The sequence below is a fragment of the Rhea americana genome, unplaced genomic scaffold (genome assembly GCF_003343005.1).
Source record: "Rhea americana isolate MKP2758 unplaced genomic scaffold, rheAme1 scaffold_4, whole genome shotgun sequence".
Classification (NCBI taxonomy): Eukaryota; Metazoa; Chordata; class Aves; order Rheiformes; family Rheidae; genus Rhea; species Rhea americana.
The window spans coordinates 511,183-526,466 of NW_028186534.1; the positions used below are offsets into that span (position 1 = coordinate 511,183).

General features: G+C 49.8%; 1 protein-coding gene across 1 annotated transcript; it reads left to right on the top strand.

Moving 5' to 3' along the window:
* The first annotated feature begins 587 nt into the window (after window positions 1-587).
* On the top strand, window positions 588-15,284 carry GSS (glutathione synthetase). Its single transcript, XM_085313917.1, has 12 exons — window positions 588-1,550; window positions 2,173-2,318; window positions 4,054-4,129; window positions 4,741-4,880; window positions 5,027-5,143; window positions 5,655-5,735; window positions 7,170-7,247; window positions 9,077-9,143; window positions 10,867-11,061; window positions 11,324-11,405; window positions 11,995-12,184; window positions 12,954-15,284. Exons 1-12 carry the CDS (start codon window positions 1,422-1,424, stop codon window positions 13,075-13,077), a joined length of 1,425 nt encoding a protein of 474 aa, XP_085170043.1. The 5' UTR covers window positions 588-1,421; the 3' UTR covers window positions 13,078-15,284.

Consider the following 15,284-nt stretch of genomic DNA (forward strand, 5'->3'; position numbering starts at 1 on the left):
GCCGGGGTCGAGGCCCAGGCGAGGGGCTGGGGGTCGCTGGGAGCCAGGCCGGCGTCCCCGGCCGGGCTGGCAGCGCTGAGCACGCTCCTGGGGCGCGAGAAACCGAGCCCGTGACTCGCGGGGCAGCGACAGGTTCAGGCGGGCGCAGGAGCGTGCTGCGAGGTGAGGAGGGTGCAGGGGTGCGGAGCTGCCTCGGCCCTACACGCTCGTTTCTGCACCACCAAAGGCAGCTCCTCGCCTGGGAAGGAGCAATACTTGGGTTAAGAGGCCGCAGACCTCCCTTATGTGGGTAAGAGGGGTCACTCTTCCCCAAGCCGCTTTGTAACAGCGACGACGCAGCGGTAAATTCAGCTGTGAACAGAAGTGCTGGAGGGGGCGAGCGGTGCTGGTTTTGCTGCCCCCTTTTTGACTTCTGATCGCTGCTTCAGCCCTGACCCCTYGCCGCGGGAGTCGCATCCTGCCTGGAGCTGGGTCAGCAGCTCTCCTGGTCATGCAGTGCCGTAAAAGTTTCGAATAAGGGTTTTCTAAGAGTCGTGACGAACCGCCGTCTCCAGCCCCAGGACTCGCGGTGCTGACTGCTGAGCTGCGTGCACGGCCTCGCTGCTCCGTGGGTCCTCCGCTTGCCCCGGAGGAATGGATCCCAGGCTGGGCTGTGCGCAGCACCCGTGATGAGGAGGCGCCTTCATCCAGCGCACGCCTGTGTCCGAGTATTGCCGTAGTCCATGCATAAAACAGCCGTGTTGCCCTTCTAAGCTGAGCAGGCTTGGGCCGTGAACACCACAGTTTGCTCTGGGAATGCCCCTCTGCTGACTGCTGTGACAAAACGCTAATTACACCTTAATTAGCGTCCTGTACTACCACCCGGATCAGGAGCGAGCCAGTGTTGCAGCRCTGTCGCCCGGAGGTGCTGGTGCGCTGTGGCACGCGCCGGGGTTGCCGTGGGCCGCAGGAGCAGGGTGCGTTGACGTGGAGCGCGGCTCTGCAGCCGKGCCGTTCGTACGGAGCTAGCCGGGTGCCTCTGCGCCGTCAAACTGCACTCCGCGCATCAGTCTCGCTCTCTGGACGTTATTTCCATGTTTGCCAGTGTGAGTCTAGAGACAACCCTCCTCCCTGAAGTGGAGGGATCAGGGCTGGACCCAAATTTGACTGGCGTTTTCCCCTCAGCATGGGAAGCCGGGGAGAGCCATGTTTGAAAAAGGTTGTGGTAGCTCTCCAGCAACAACGTTGCCCGAGGTRTCTGCGCTGTCTGCACCCTCCTCGCATGTGTACCTGAGCTCCTACAGAGTGACGTCTCCCCAAATTACCTGCCTGAGTTTCCTCTGGCCCACCACCAACCCTCCTGCCTGCTGCTGTGAAATGGGAAAGGTTGTGAGACTTGGGGCCAGGCAGGTGACTTCTGTTCTGTCTCCTCAGTRCTGGCAATGGCTGCCCTGTGGGAAGATGTCCTGTATAACGAGCCGGTCATCCGGGAGGCAGCAGCGCTCGCTGTGGATGCCGCGCTCCTCGAAGGCGTGCTGATGCGGACCAAGAAAGAGCCCAATGCTTCAGACGTAAGTGCCAGAACAAAGTGCGTTTGATCGGGGTCAGAGTGAGTCAGCAAAGTACAAGAGGCGTCACTGCAGAGGAAGGAAATGCACTTCCCTATCCAAGGAAATCAAACGTTTTGGTGGTGGCCTCCTACAGAGGCCAGTGGCAGGCAGCCAGCTGCCCTCAGAGCTAGCTGAGGTTCATGGAGGAAGGTCTTCTCCACGGGATTGCTCTTTGTGCCAAGCCCAGGCTCTGCTCGGTCGCTGAAGGGGCTCAAGGGAAACTTGAGAGGTGTGAGGCAGAGGAGGGGAGGGCATGGGAGGAGAGGCCAGATTCACTGCCAGTGTCTCTTAGCTCATATAAAAATTGTGGTGAAAGAGGAGATCTTCTGTCCAGTGTAATATTTTGGCTTTGACAGTGGCCTTGTGCCTGAGCAGTGGGGTGAGCCGGGAGCTGTAGAGCCAGGGCCGTGTGTCCTGTCTGTGGTGCACTGAAAGAGCTGAGGAGATAAGATGGCTTGAACCTTCAAACAAGCAGAGGAAGCATCTGCTTTTAAAGACTGCGGCATAATCTGGGGTGGGTTTCCAATATTGTAGCATTTTGGGGAGAGACCTAACTTCTCTTTCGCTGGATCCTTGTTTTCAGGTGGTGAATTATGCTCCCTTCACATTGCTCCCATCAGCTGTACCAAGTGCCCTGTTTGAACAAGCATATGCTGTTCAGCAAGATTTTAACCTGCTTGTGGATGCCATTAGCCAAAACAAAGAGTTCCTGGAGCGTACTCTTGCTAGGTATATAGATACATAATTTTTGATGATGCCTTTTAAAGAAATATTTTAAATGTAAAGCATTTATTGCTCTTCAGCTTATGCCTTTCCCTGATGTTTCTTATACTGCTTTCAGGCATTCCCAGCTTCCATACATACGTCTTTCATGCTGAGTGTGTTAGAGCATAGGCACGCTTATCCTCTGTAAGAATCGCCTATTCTTTGCAGTATTACTTGTCCTAAGATTAATTTTCATCAACTCTTTGTGCTCCAAGGTCTCCGTGGGCCTTACCAAAGATGCAAGGTCTGGCCAAGAACGGACTCGTGCAATGATCTTCAGTTTAGCCAGCTTTCTAGGCCAGTGGCTTCTCACTTGTGAGCTTGCTGGCCCCTAGGCTTTAAATTCGAGTTGCTGGAGGTGTCTTTGAGTCCCAGATTTGGTAGTCTGTTTTGGTCTTGTTTTACATCTGCTGTGTGGCCGTTACTGTCTGATAATCAACAGTTCTGCTGCCTGCCACAGTTGCTAAGAGAAGGTGTTTGTTCCTTCCCCACCCTTACCCCTGATCGAATTGCCCCTGTCCCCTGCCTTTGCAGTGGTGCTCTGGGTGCTGGCAGGTCAGCCAGGCTCTGGCTTATGGGCTCTCCTGGATTTATCTGTGGCTGTTGCCCTTTGCTGGAGTAACCCTCCCTGGAGTAGAGGGGCAGACAGGAGTCTGAGCCCTTCGAGGGGCTGAGGAGGGGCAGGCATGGGGCATGTGGCCGTGGTGCTCTGGCTGAATGCACAGAGATGGAGCCAAGGCCTTGGATGGGACTGAGCTAATACAGGAGTTAAGCACCTGCAGGAGCAGGCAGGATGATCCCCTTCAGGGCTTCTTCCCCTCTAGGAGATGGCCGTGATTGTGGTCCTTGTAATCTGGAGGGTTGATGCTTCCACAAAATCCATTTTCCTTTGTGCTGCTTGTTCTCTGCTGCCTGGCTGCACAGATGCTGGCCCTCTGGCACCTTGCTGCAGGGACAGACAAAATGAGATTGCTTACCAGCAAAGTCCATGTTTTGCTAAAGCCTAACCCCTTGGAGCTGCTTGAGCCCTTGTGCCTGCTCCATAGCTACTTGCAAGTAGAGCTGTGGCTGGAGGCATGTTTATACCTGTGGTTAAGGAACGCAGAGCTTCGGGTTCTGCTCCCTGCCCTGTGCCCACTCCTACGCTGTGCCCCAGGGCTGTACTTTGGAGGTGCTGCTCATAATTAGCTCAGGAATTTTGGACTCTGGGGGGAAAACTAGACTCTGCTAGCAGGCCCACAAAGTGCTTGGCACCACAATGCACAGGATTTGGAGCCCACAGGACAGAGGAATTTGTTGAAACTCCTGAAGTTTCTTCTGTGAACTTTGTAGTGGCACAGAGAGATTCTTGATTTCTTTTCTCTGTCTAGGGAGTTTTTCTGTGTTTCTTTGCCTTTGCTTACCTGCAAATTAGTTATCTCTGCACAAAGGTGCTTTTAGTAGTATAGCTGTACTGAGCAAACTGGATTTGGGTTATGCACTGTGGCCCTTGAAGGAGGAGGCTTTCATGGTGTGATGCTTAATAGTGCTGCAGGACTTGATCTGGCCACAGATCTGAAATTTCTGCTGGAAAATGTTCCTGGTAGGGGTGGGGATTTTGGAGGGTTTTTTTGTTTGTTTGTTTCCTGAGAGAAGAAGGAATTCTCTTGTTTCTCTCCGACACTCTATGGGGTCTGATTTGTTCGTTCTTTCTCTCTAGCACCATCAAGGTAGATGACTTTACAGCTCGACTCTTCAGAATCTACACGCAAGTTTTGGAAGAAGGATTGGCTCAGGTACCTTAGCAGAAGACCCCATCAAAGCAGCCATTAGCAGCCTTGCCATTTTGCTTTGCAGTGCGATTGCCTTTTATCTGTCTGCAAGCTTCGTTGCTGCTCTTGGCTTTGAATTGTCCTAGCAGGTTGCTCCTTAGTTTATGATATCTCGGTCAGTTCCAACCTGCGWGCTCAGTATTTTGTCCCATTTGGCAGGCATGCCTTTTGGATAGTGCTGCTGGAAACAGCCAGGTCTCGACCGGGAAGGTTTAATACCTGCTTGTCTTGTCTTCTGTGAGTCTTGGGAGAATCAGGGATGCCTTCTACGTGCTCTGTCAGGACCTTCTCTGGAGGGCTTGTCCTTGCGGAAGCTCATTTTCTCTCAGGTGTTAGCTCCTCTGGAGTACTGAGGAGGTTTGCGGGATCTGAACAAGGGCCAAAGGACTCACAGGCAGGTCGTACATAGGTATTTATCAAAGTGAGAGTGACTGAATCTGCCCCCAGGAGAATTTTGAAGTGAGGTCATCAAAGATATTTGCAGTAAAAGGCAACAAGAGAACTTTTCTGTTATTCCAGGCATGTAGGAAAACGGAAACTTGCCCTCATTTCACCTCACTTCCTCTCTGTTTCAGTCTGTGTTTTTAGGCATAAACCGCTCTGATTACATGTTTGACTGTGGTGTGGATGGGACACCGGCTCTGAAGCAGATCGAAATAAACACCATTGCTGCCAGCTTCGGAGGCCTCACCTCCCGAACTCTAGCTGTTCATCGGTAAGGAAGCCAGCTCTGCCACCAAGGCATTGTGGTAGCTGTGTGGTGGGGCCTGTTACCATCTGTCCTTGCATGATCTCCAAAGACCTGCTCTACAAGTCTGGGCAGTGGCTGTCATGAGATTCAGAGCTTCTTTTGTGCCACAGGCGGGTGTTAAAGGTGCTGGGAAAATCTGAGGAGGCATCGCGTCTGCTGCCCAACAATCCATCAGAAGGGCTTGCCTTGGGTATTGCTAAAGCCTGGGAGCTGTATGGGTCACAAAGGTAAGGAGAGAAAAGCTGCTGGAGGCTGTGTGATCTTGTTTCCCTTGGGGATGCATGCTTTTTTTCTTTTTTTTTTCCCTTAAATTGCACTTTTTGTAAGATGCCTGTTTGATAGACAAGCTGCTCTTGAAAAGGTTGTGGCCATCCTGTGAAGAGCAATACTGTTGTCTTAGCCTGCAGGGCTGCTGTTTTGGGCCTCTGTGTGCACAGGGTGTCCAGTCAATCCTCGATGTGCTGCAGAGTGACTCTAGAGGAGTAGTGTGGTTCAAGATTGCTGCATGGTGCTCAGTTCTCGTCTTGTCCTTTTCCCTTTGTGCTTATGCCCTGCAGTAGCTTGTTAATGATGTAGCATCCGTACTGCTCTCCATTTGCATGCTCACCCTTAGAAATGCTGAAGAAACATAGCAGGAGCACTGCAGGAAGGCTGAACCTCAAAGAGATCAAAAGCATGTGATTCTGGATGCATGTGTGGTGTTTCTGAGTTTAATTATGCTCTTGATGTTGTTTCCAGCGCTGTGGTGATGTTCCTGGTGGAAGAAGTCCAAAGGAATATTTTTGATCAGCGGTGTGTAGAAAATGAACTTTGGAACAGGTAATGGTTAATTTCTTGGGATAAGGAAGGAAGGAGATGGTACAGTTTTGGCAGGGAAAGAGAAGCAGAATGACTGATAAAGGTTTCCCTCAAGGCAGCTTGTCAGGCCCACTTGTTCTCTAGGCTCTCCTTTCAAGCAGACAAGGCTTTGAGAGTGTAAGAGCAGGTCATGGAAAGATCATAGAATGATAAGATTGGAAGGGACCTCTGGAGATCATCCAGTCCAACCCTCAGTGGAGCCCATAAGAGGATAAGAGAACCTGTGACCTTGGCATTAGCAGTACCATGCTCTAACCAACGGAACTAAACCTCCCCCTCAAGATGAGGATGTGCAGAGTCCATTTGCTTTTTACTCTGTCAGCTGCTGTGAATAATAAAGCAAAATATATATATATATATATATGTGTATATATATATATATATATTCTCTACTGGGAGAGGACATGTCATGATATGTAATGGGACAACCTTTATCTTAGACTTATTGCTGACATCTGTTAGGCAGCTTTCTTCAGCGTTCCTTCAGTGGCCTTCTGCCTAGTYTCAGCACACCTATCTTAATCTTCCCACCCACCTCCCAGTGCCGCRGACTTGCTCTTTGCTGGAAATAACTGCAGTGATCAAAGCCTCTGGTCTGCTGGGCCAATTTCTTGTGGACTTTGTGCCTGTGTATTCCTGGGAGCTGCAGCAATGGTGACTTTCGTGTGAGACAGGTCTCTCCAACAGGACAGTCAGGAGCAGAGCTGGGTTAATGAGTCCTRCTTGTTCTCCTGCTCAGGACTAGGCACATGATGTTTCACAAAAGCTTAATTAAGGAAGCTTCAAGGACCTTTGTGAAAGATCTGTGCAAAGTAAGCAATGTGATGTGGATTAAAGGGCACTGGGGAGGGGAGTGTTTTGATGTCATCTAGCCCTGAGCCCCTCCAGACTGTTGGTGCAGCAGGAGACCTTACAAGCTCACAGCTTTGTAGGAAAAATACTGGCTGCTGTTTGTGCTGCTGTTTGTGTCTCTACATCAGCAAGACCACACTGCCTCTTTGTGGAGAAAAGACTGTAAAGCATGAAGTAGGGAAGCACATCTGGGAAGTAAAACTTCTATCTGCATGTTTTGGCTTTGAAGCCAACAGTGAATAAATCTGTCATGTACGGATAAAAGAAGCAGAATACTGAATTCTCTTAGAAATACTTTAGAAGGTGAGAGGTGAATATGGAAAAATCCAGCGTGTTTAAGCACATTCTGCTTCCTACAGTGTTCAGGCTGGAGACAGAGGATGAATGCTGAAAACAGGGACTGGTTTGACCTGCTCCATAGTGGAAAGCATGAAGTTACTTCTGAAAGAGCCTACRCATCCTCCTTGATGGGTTCAGTGGTTCCACTTCTGACTTCTATCACAATTAACTCTATGCACAGACTCTCCTGTTCCTCTCTTACAGGAATATTCGGGTCATCAGGAAGCAGTTCAGAGACGTGTTTGAAAAGGGGTCTCTAGATGATGCCAGGAGGCTGTATATGTGAGTATGAGCCAAGGTGCGCATTCATGGCTGTCTGTTAGGTATGCACAGTTGGCTGTACGACAATTTTATGGCCTTTAAATGGGAATTTTCAGTGGTATGTTTTTGAGTGTTAATAGTGGCTCTCTGAGAATGCTGTTGTCTTCTGTGYTTCAGGGCTGCTGCTGTTTCTTGTGCAGCGCAAATTATTTTGTTTTCTGTGTTGGTGCAATTTTGCATATACATTTTAGCCCCTTACACATGGAGACGTATTTTCCCACCTTCAAGTTACAATCTTCAGAGCTCTTCAGGATTTTTGCTTCCGTCACATASAGCTGCTATGAAAAGTACTGGCTATTTCAGAAGTTTCCCCAGAGATGTTTCCTGTTTACCATTCACGTGATGCTCTGCTAGTGGGAATTGGACTGCGTTATTAGTAGAGGAGAAAGTATTACGTGTCCTTACAGGATTTGTTAGTTTTGAATGCATTCAGCTTCTCATCCGTTCCCTGCAAAGAGTGGGACRTGGACTTACAGACTTCTCTTACAGCAAGGCAGTTGATTTCAGGTGTGGTATTTATCCTCTTTTCCAGGGTAATGTACTTGGAGCTACACAAACCTAAAAGAAGAGATGGTTTCATGCTAGTGTTATTTCTGTTTGTTATTTCTGTTTAGATTAATTTTTCAATGCACATTTGGTGTTTTTGCCACATTTAACTGATTAACTGATTGACAGATGTCTTAAGGGGAGAGAGTCTCCACCGTGCTTCCTCCAGAGCTTCCTCTGTCTTTACTGATGACTGCCTTTAAATTACAGTCCCTAGCTGCTACCCAGCTTCTTCGTCGTTATTCCCTGACCGCGCACAGTTTATATGGCCAAAGCTTGAGTGTGTGGCGCTGCAGGTATGCGGGCAGCAGTTCACAGGATATTTTGGTGCCTGGGCAGGATGTTGAGTTGGTGTCATGCCCCTGAGCTGCYATTGGAGAAGGACCTCTCAGCTCCAAGAATGTCTTAGGCCTGGCTCCTAGTAGCAAAAGCTATTTAAAAAATTAGATTCTTACCTCCCTTCTGGGCTGAGTATGTGAATTATCAAGACATCACTTAGTCACATAGAGGCCTGATGCCAGCTCCCTGTGTCTCGGGGCAGGGCAAGCCAGCTGGAGCTCCATGGAGAGGAGCAAAGGGGTTTGTAGCATCAGCTTTCTCTTGCAGAGAAGAGAGCTTCCTCTGGGAGTTCAGCCAGGCTGATCCCCCGCATGAGGAAGAACAGAACAGCATGCTCAGGATGCCAAGGAGAAGAGGCAAATGTGAAGAGGGCAGGCATGTGGAGAGAAAAACAAAGATGAGCTTAAAAGGGAGTTTTGGCTTCACTGAAGCCCTGTCATGCTGACTTTGCAGTGAGACAGTCTGGGGGCAATGCCTGCGTAGGAAAACACAGGCGGGACCCGCTGTAACTGAACTAGATGGTTGTTCAGTGATACTTTTTGATGTAAGCAGTAACATGGAGTAACATGGAGTAACTGTGGAGTAACATGGGAGTCGCATACAAATGTGGACCTCAAAATATTGGAGTGGGCCTTTCTTGGAGGAAGTATTGAAGTGTCTGTCTCAAGCACCTTATTAAAAGCGTGGACATTWCCGTATGGAGGCTTAGACCTGCTCTGTTGGTGTGGGAGAAGCTCTGGCTGCTGCAGCCCAGCCAGCTGCTAGGCCCAGTCCCATAACACTTTGTCTGTCAGACACCATCATGTCCCAGAGCAGTCTAYGTGGCCCCTGGGGTGTTGGAGGTCTAAGGTAGAGGTGTGAAGGGGCTGGCCTGATTTGGTGATTGTTTTTGACTTCTGTTCCAGAGATGGCCAGGAGGTAGCAGTGGTGTACTACAGAGAGGGCTACGTGCCAAAAAACTATGATCTGCAGGTTAGTACTGACTGCTGTGATCTGAGAAGCTGCAGCACCTGGCAGGTCTGAAACTTCTCATGACCCCAGATGGGATCAGCCCTTTTCTGGGTAGGATAAGTGCTGTCCAGCATGGCTGATTGYACTGGGAAGCTGTAACTCTGCAATATGTACAAGTGCCCCTGGCATACTCGTAATGCTTCCTCACAGACGATAAGAAAAATGAACAGTTTTCTCCTCCAGGAACTATTCATGTGGTTCACTTATCGCAGAAGCACAGAATGGTTGAGCCTGGAAGGGACCTCTGGAAATCATCTAGTCCAACCCCCCTACTCAAGCAGCGTCACCTACAGCATGTTAGCAGGATATCTCCAGAGAAGGAGACTAGAGCCTCTCTGGGCACCCTATTCCAGTGTTCTGTCACTCTGACAGTAAAGAAGTTCTTCCTTGTACTCAGTTGGAACTTCCTGTGTTCGGTTTGAACCCATTGCATGTTGTCCTGTCATTGAGCACCACTGAAAATAGTTTGTCCCYGTCCCCTTGACACCCTCCCTTCAGATACTTACARACATTGACAAGATCCCCTCTCAGTCTTCTCTTCTCCAGGCTAAACAGGCCCAGCTCTCGCAGCTGTTCCTCATAGGGCAGATGCTTCAGTCCTCTGATCATCTTTGTAGCCCTGTGCTGAACTCTTTCCAGTAGCTCCATGTCTCTCTTGTCCTGGGGAGCCCAGAACTGGATGCCATACTCGAGTGCAGTTATCTAGACCGCACTTCCTGTTACAGGAGACAGTGTCAAAAGCCTTGCTGAAGTCAAAGCAGACAACATCTGCTGCTCTCCCCTTATCTACCCAGCTAGATATTCCATCATAGAAGGCTATCAGGTTGGTTAAGCATGATCTCCCTGTGGTGAATCCATGCTGGCTACCCCGATCACCTCCTTTTCCTCCATATGCTTAGAGATGACATCCAGGATGAGCTGTTCCATTACCCTGTCCAGGGATGGAGGTGAGGCTGACTGGCCTGGAATTTCCTGGGTCCTTCTTCTTGCTCTTCTTGAAGACTGGAGTGACACAGGCTTTTTGCCAGTCCTCAGGCACCTCTTCTGTTCTCCATGACCTTTCAAAGATGATGGACAGTGGCCTAGCAATAATATTTGCAAACTCTCTCAGCACTCGTGGGTGCCTCCTATAAGGGCCCACGAATTTGTCAAGCTTGCCTAAATGATCTCTAATCCGATCCTCATCGACCAAGGGAAGATCTTCCTTTCTCCAGACTTTCTCTTGTCTTCAAGGATCTGGGATTCCTGAGGACTGGCCTTACCTGCAGCACTTGAACTGCTTCTGTACAATACAGTCCAATGCAGATATTAGCACCTGCTTAAAGAGTTAAGACCTGAACTGTAGATAATTTTCTGCCCCTGATTATGTGTTAGGACTACCAGGCTGGAGGAGATAATGTTGCAGATCAGATCTTGCTGTTGTCTGGAAGTGCCAGCACTGTGCAAGCTAGAGAAGGGATGCAATTGAAGCATTCAACTAACCTGGCTGTGCTGCTTCCAGAGGCAGTAGGAGGTCCACAGGTGCATTTGTCTGCTTGTCTCCAGCGTGCCATGCTTCCCAGCTCCGCTAGGCAGAGAGGGAGGAGATGAATTTTAGTCAGTAAATGAATTAGAAGAGAGTGAATATATATCTTTTTTTTTTCCCCCTTTTGCTAATGGGATGGTTGCTCTCTCTTTGTCTTAGAACTGGGAGGCACGATTGCTGCTGGAGAGGTCAAAGGCAGTGAAGTGCCCTGACATTGCTACCCAACTTGCTGGGACCAAGAAGGTCCAGCAGGAGCTGAGCCGACCAGGGACACTGGAGAGATTACTGCCTGGCCGTGYGGAATCTGTTGCTCGGATAAGAGCGACATTTGCTGGACTCTATTCCCTTGACTTGGTGAGTGTGAGCAGGGTGAGTGGAGCATGTCTGGAGCAGGAATGAACATGCAGGTATGTGTTTGGCCTGTGTAATGTTTCTGTTCAGTTAAGAAAACTGCCAAGTTGCAGTTAATACTGATCTTGGAAGCGCCTTATAAAATCTGACCTCCTTAGAGGGCTTTGTGGCCTTGATAGGGACCCTGGTAATCCTGCTCAGAGGGGGCTGTAGAAGAGACCCTGCTTTTCCATGRTGCTTTGATGTTGCCATCTTTTCTTGCCAGGGAGAAGAGGGTGACAAGATGGCTGCTACAGCTATTGCTGACCCTGACTGGTTTGTGCTGAAGCCACAGCGAGAGGGTGGAGGTATGAGCTGGAGTGGGTCCTGGGGGGTTTTTGTCATGGTCCTGTGCTGAGGGATAAACAGATGACTTGTAGCTACCCCTTTCTTATGTTCCTGTAATAGGTACCACACAGAACTTCACTGACATGTTTAAAAGCTATTTAGGTCCTGCCTATGGCTTAGAAACAGCTGTCTTCATCAGCTCTTTGCATCACCTCATGTGGCCTTACTGGCTTTGGTAAGGTGTTGTGGCGGAGCTGAGGATGAGCTGTCCAGCATCTCACATGGAAGCCYGTAAGGCTTGTTATGGGCCTCAACAGCAAGAGCAAGGTGTTCTCGGCTGGCGTGGAGCAGGCAGCTTGTTGGCCCCTTCCTGAGGTGCTGGCCTGGCTSTCCTGCTGACTGCAGATGCAGTGGGAGCTAGTCACGGTAGTAACACAGGGCTGCTCCTGAAGAAGCTTCCCCAGCCCCTAGAGCTGGAGCCATGGGGAACCCAGACAGCACATGGCAAAGGCTGCACCTATTTGGGCTGCCTGGGCCAACTGTATAGCTGGGGCAAACAGCTTCTGCCACTGTGTTGGGATGTGCTTGACCTGCTAGTTTTGTTTTCAGGGAACAATCTCTATGGTGAAGAGCTCAGGCAAGTTCTSGAGAAGATCAAAGACAGCCCTGAGAGAACCTCTTACATTCTAATGGATAAGATCAAACCACAGCCATCAAAGAATTGCTTGCTGCGGGCACATAGTCCTTTGAAAGTTTCAGAGTGTATCTCTGAGCTTGGGATTTTTGGCGTCTATGTCAGGTAAGAAACATTTGAGGTGGATAYCTGCTGTAGCCAGCACTGGCTTTGGGAACATTTGCTGCTTTGCACTGTCTGAGCATAGTATCAGGGCAGATGTCTCTGTGTAGGTGAATGCAGAGGGGACAGATGTCAATCAGTCACTGTCCCTGTCCGCTACTTCCTGAGCACTAGGTTCAGGTGCTGAACTGCTGCTCTGTACCTGTTGCCAAATAAGTTGTTTAAAAACAGCAGAGCCAGTGCCAACAGGTTGGTGTAATGGCCACCTGAAATACGAGCATCTCACTGCTTATTTTTTGGGGTGCTGCCTCTCAGGATCTGGGTGAAGCAGCAGTGCTTTGCTGAAGCCCTTGGAGGTCTCAGAAATATCTCAGGGCATAACGTGGTTGTGCTCAATGAAAAATAACTGCTGTTTTTGTTTAAAACCATCTTAGATCCATGGAGATGTTTCCATAATTTATAAATTGAAGTCCTTTTCATACAGTTTTAGAAAGAAATGTACTCTGGCAGCATTCACAACCTGGTACTGCTTGTAAGCAGAGAAACCTGACAGAAATGGCCCAGCTGAGCACACGACTGTCTTTGCTATGCAGAAAACAAGCACAACTTTGTTATTAGCAGAGGCCTCTCTGCTAGACCAGAGGGGCTTTACATGCAAATTAACTGCCCTGGGTTGTGGCTTTGATGGGGAATGTCAGTCAGATTCTCYAAGTCAGTAGAAATGCCAGAAGCTTTTTGCTCTGCAGGTGTTCATTTGCCCTTTTCTTTGCAGACGAGGTAAGGAGATGGTGATGAACAAGTCTGCTGGCCACCTCCTGCGGACCAAGGCAATTGAGCATGCGGACGGTGGGGTAGCAGCTGGTGTGGCAGTGTTGGACACTCCCTACTTGGTGTGAGGAGGTGATACCCCATCCTGCCTGCSTTACTCTGCTGCCCGAATTGCTGATCTACCACAGGGGTGTTTTCCTTAGGGTGCGGTTACCAAGGCCTTGAGTGTTTGAGATCATAAGGGACTGTATGAACATAATCATTCCAAAAGTGCTGCGGACCAGCCCCAGCTTCTCATYTGCAATTCCTCCTGTGAGAAGAAGAGATTCCCTTCCTCTACCTGCTCAGTGGTTCCAGTTCTTGCCCCAGGTGCAYGTCCCAGCCCTGACCTCCCAGCACTGCACTGATTTGGATGTTTCTTTGGGGCTAGCCTGCAGGCGGTGCTATGTATTGCAAAGCTGAAGGGTAAGGTGCTACACCAGGCACTTGTGCTGTTCCCAGTTCTAAGCTCCTTGATGCTACATTTGTTTCCAGAGATGAAGAGGAAACCCAAAGCCCAGAGAAAGGAAGGAGATGGAGGCTGTGAAAGTGTCAGCCTTCATCTGTGGGCTTTGTGGCCCAGTGCCCCTTGTGCTTCCCATCTGTCTCAGTGCTTTTCAGATTGTAGGTGGGAGCCCAGCTCAATATGTCCATGGCCGATCCAGCCCTTGCTTAGGGGCTATTACTCTAATTCCTACCTTTCCCAATGCTGGAGGATCATCAGCTCCTATGCAAGAGGCAGCTGCCGTGGTGTAATTCATCCAAGGGCACCTGGCCTACTCTTGCTTTGCCCAATTCCTTCAGCAGGTTTTGTTGGACTGGATGTTCATCCCAAGCAGTGCTTCTACGCTACACAAGGAAGGCAGCAGTGCAGAATCCATCCTGAGCTCTATGCCTTCTCCATGGCGGGGGGGCTAGCTCTGCTCCAGTTGCCTCTTGCAGCCTATCTACCTGTGTTGAACTGTCTCGCTGTTCAGGACCACGTTCAACTGTTTCTACAATGAGAATGGGACGTCTAGCTGCTGGTAGTGAAACATGCTCTGAACAGAAGGTGACATCGCTGCCCACTCCCTCTGTCCTGCCTCGTGATGAAGGAGAACAGAAGCATCCTCCCGTCCCAGAGGTGGCACTCCATGAGGATCCTCAGGTTGGAAAGTTGAGCGCTTCAGGATAATGCTGCCACCCCCAAAGGCAGGAGGGGCTGCAGTGACAACGCTGGCTTCCCCATGTTGGGTCTTATGTGCAAAGGCAGAAAATCTCTCGTGCTACCTTGTGCTGGCTGCTGTTGTATTCCTCATCCCTTGGGCTCAAGCTGAGGCAGTGACTGACCCCCACACACCATTTGGCACAAGATTCCCTCAACTATAGTGGCAAATCCCAAAGCAAGAGTGAACTGGAGTCTTTTATCAGCCAGTGTGTTGATATTTCCTGAATCCATGAGGGCTTATGCCAGTGCAGTACAGTAGGAAGCACGAACCATGGCAGGGGGCAGGATGGCAGCAGGGAGGCCCGACCTCTTTAATYGTCCTCCCCAGGACTTGCGGTGTGATGAGACAGGTAGCTTTGTGGGTGGGAAGCAGGAGTGCTCAGAGGTGAGACTGAGGGGAGAAACCCCAGCCCAAGCTGCTAGGTGATTGGCGTTGCTGCCTGCTGCGTTCTGACACGGGAGTTTGTTTGGTAGTTCCTAGACAGAGCTGTGGCAGCCCGTTACTGCCTCCGTGGCATTGCCACTGCCRCCACACTGGTCCCAGTGCAAGTGGATGGCAAGAGCTGTCTCCCTCGAGGTTTCATGAATTGGTGGGAACAGTGCAGGGGGGAATTGGGCTCTACTCCGTGCCCTGGAAAAAAAACGTGCTCTAATTCCTGTGGGCTTTTGCGTGTTCCACTGGTGTGACCTTCCTCCAGCCAGCCCTTGGCTCAGCCAAGCAATTCATAGTGAAACATAWGCGATGAACCTTTCAGAAGTGGCCTGGTAAAGCACTCATGTAGCCTTAGCTCTGCCTTCCTTTTAGTGACGTGTGAGAGACGAATCTTTAACGCAGCATTTCTTAAGTGAATTTGCTGATTGAATCTGTGCCTACAAGCTGCCATGTGCATCGCTGCTCTGGAGCTGTGCAGCAGCCCCCTTGGGCAACGTTCAGGCTAGGTGCTTTAATCACAAATCTTTGAACTTGGCAATCTATCAGTTTTTTTTTTAAATGTAACTGGACTTACAATTCCTGGGTTGTTCTTTAACTGGGGAGAGGGGCTAATTAACCCCATGCAGAGATTTATTAAAATGTACATGCAATCCGAA